The sequence below is a fragment of the Limulus polyphemus genome, unplaced genomic scaffold (assembly GCF_000517525.1).
Source record: "Limulus polyphemus unplaced genomic scaffold, Limulus_polyphemus-2.1.2 Scaffold12679, whole genome shotgun sequence".
Lineage (NCBI taxonomy): Eukaryota > Metazoa > Arthropoda > Merostomata > Xiphosura > Limulidae > Limulus > Limulus polyphemus.
In genome coordinates this window covers 1-1,348 of record NW_013678289.1, presented here as the reverse complement: position 1 = coordinate 1,348, position 1,348 = coordinate 1, and the positions used below count along the sequence as shown (strand labels likewise).

At 35.3% G+C, this 1,348-nt stretch overlaps 1 protein-coding gene across 1 annotated transcript in view; it reads left to right on the top strand.

Moving 5' to 3' along the window:
- The window catches only part of LOC106477066, a 2,579-nt gene extending 1,472 nt beyond the window's left edge, over nucleotides 1–1,107 (top strand). Inside the window, exon 3 of the mRNA XM_013937666.2 lies at nucleotides 247–1,107. Coding sequence (XP_013793120.1) covers nucleotides 247–935 — 689 coding nt within the window. The 3' untranslated portion in view covers nucleotides 936–1,107. The remainder of the gene's footprint in view (nucleotides 1–246) is intronic.
- The last annotated feature ends 241 nt before the right edge of the window (nucleotides 1,108–1,348 follow it).

Here is a 1,348-nt window from a genome sequence, read left to right as displayed (position 1 = left end):
CCTCTTGTAGCTTTGCGCGAAATTCAAAAACAAACAATCCTAATGATTAAGGTCTAATATTTATTAATCACACAATAAAGAAAAGTTAAGGTACATTTAATATTTATGTCTTGTTTGTTTGTTTGTTTCTTCTTCTCCGTTTTTATTACTAGTCGTGAAATTCATGTTGTAAAATTTGTATTTATAACATTAAATAATAAATACGTTTTTTTTATGTTTCAAATTATTATATTTCGTATTTTTTAGAAAACCACGGTTATATCGAGAAGAGGGCGCTGAGAGTCAGGAGAGATGACGCTTTGTATAATTACTTACAAACTGTCCTTGAGAATTTTCGTGCTATCATGAAGCAAGGGAGTTCTAACCCTAAAATACCTGTTCTCGATCCCTTGTCTGTTCGGCCACAGAATATTGATGAAAGTAAAGGCAGTACCAAAATTTCCGTCAAGCTGTGGGATATCTTGATCAGAGGGTTGTCAGATTTTCAGATTAAGCAGTTAAATGCCGATATTAATAAACTAAAATTACAAATAAAGCTTAACATTCCGAAACTTATCGCCACAGGAAAATACGAGTTAAACGGTAAAATCATCAACATTTTTCCACTCTCGGGAAACGGGAACGCTAGAATAGAAGCAAAGGACGTAGATGTGGAAGGAGAAGCAACCTTAGGTTTGTCTAGTGGGAAACTAAAGGTTTTACGTTTAGATCTACATCTCCAATTTCACTCAATTCTTGTGAATTTTGAAAACCTGCTAGGTGGTGGAAACTTTGGAGACCTCTTGAACCAACTGATCAGCTCGCTGGGACGGCCGTTGTTTGATAAATTTGGTCCTAAGTTGGTTAACGATCTTGAAGATGGGTTGAAAGAAAGCCTAAACAAAGAATTGGGAAAATTCTCTCTCTCCGATATTTTGGCTGGTAAAACTGGCTAATGAGGGGAAGGACATTGGCTGGTAAAACTGGCTAATGAGGGGAAAAGACAAGAGTGATTCTCGAAGAAAGATATTTTTTACGTTTTTGACATATTGACAATATCCACATTTTTATTTGAATAATTCCTTGTTAACTTTTGTGATGAAAATAAAGTACATATTCCAAACTACGTAACGAGTTTATCGGTTGTGGTTTATTTAAAATATTAATTTTAATCTTAAAACACTACCTTATCATATAAAAGTTATAATTCAGGATAAACGTCTCAAGACGCGTTCTGAAGTTACCCAGGACGATTATATCCAAGAAATCTCGTAAAGCTCCACCTAGTCTGCAACCATCGAACTGCAGGTTCTGGTAGTGTCAATAATCTAGTTAGTCTGCAACCATCGAACTGCAGGTTCTGGTAGTG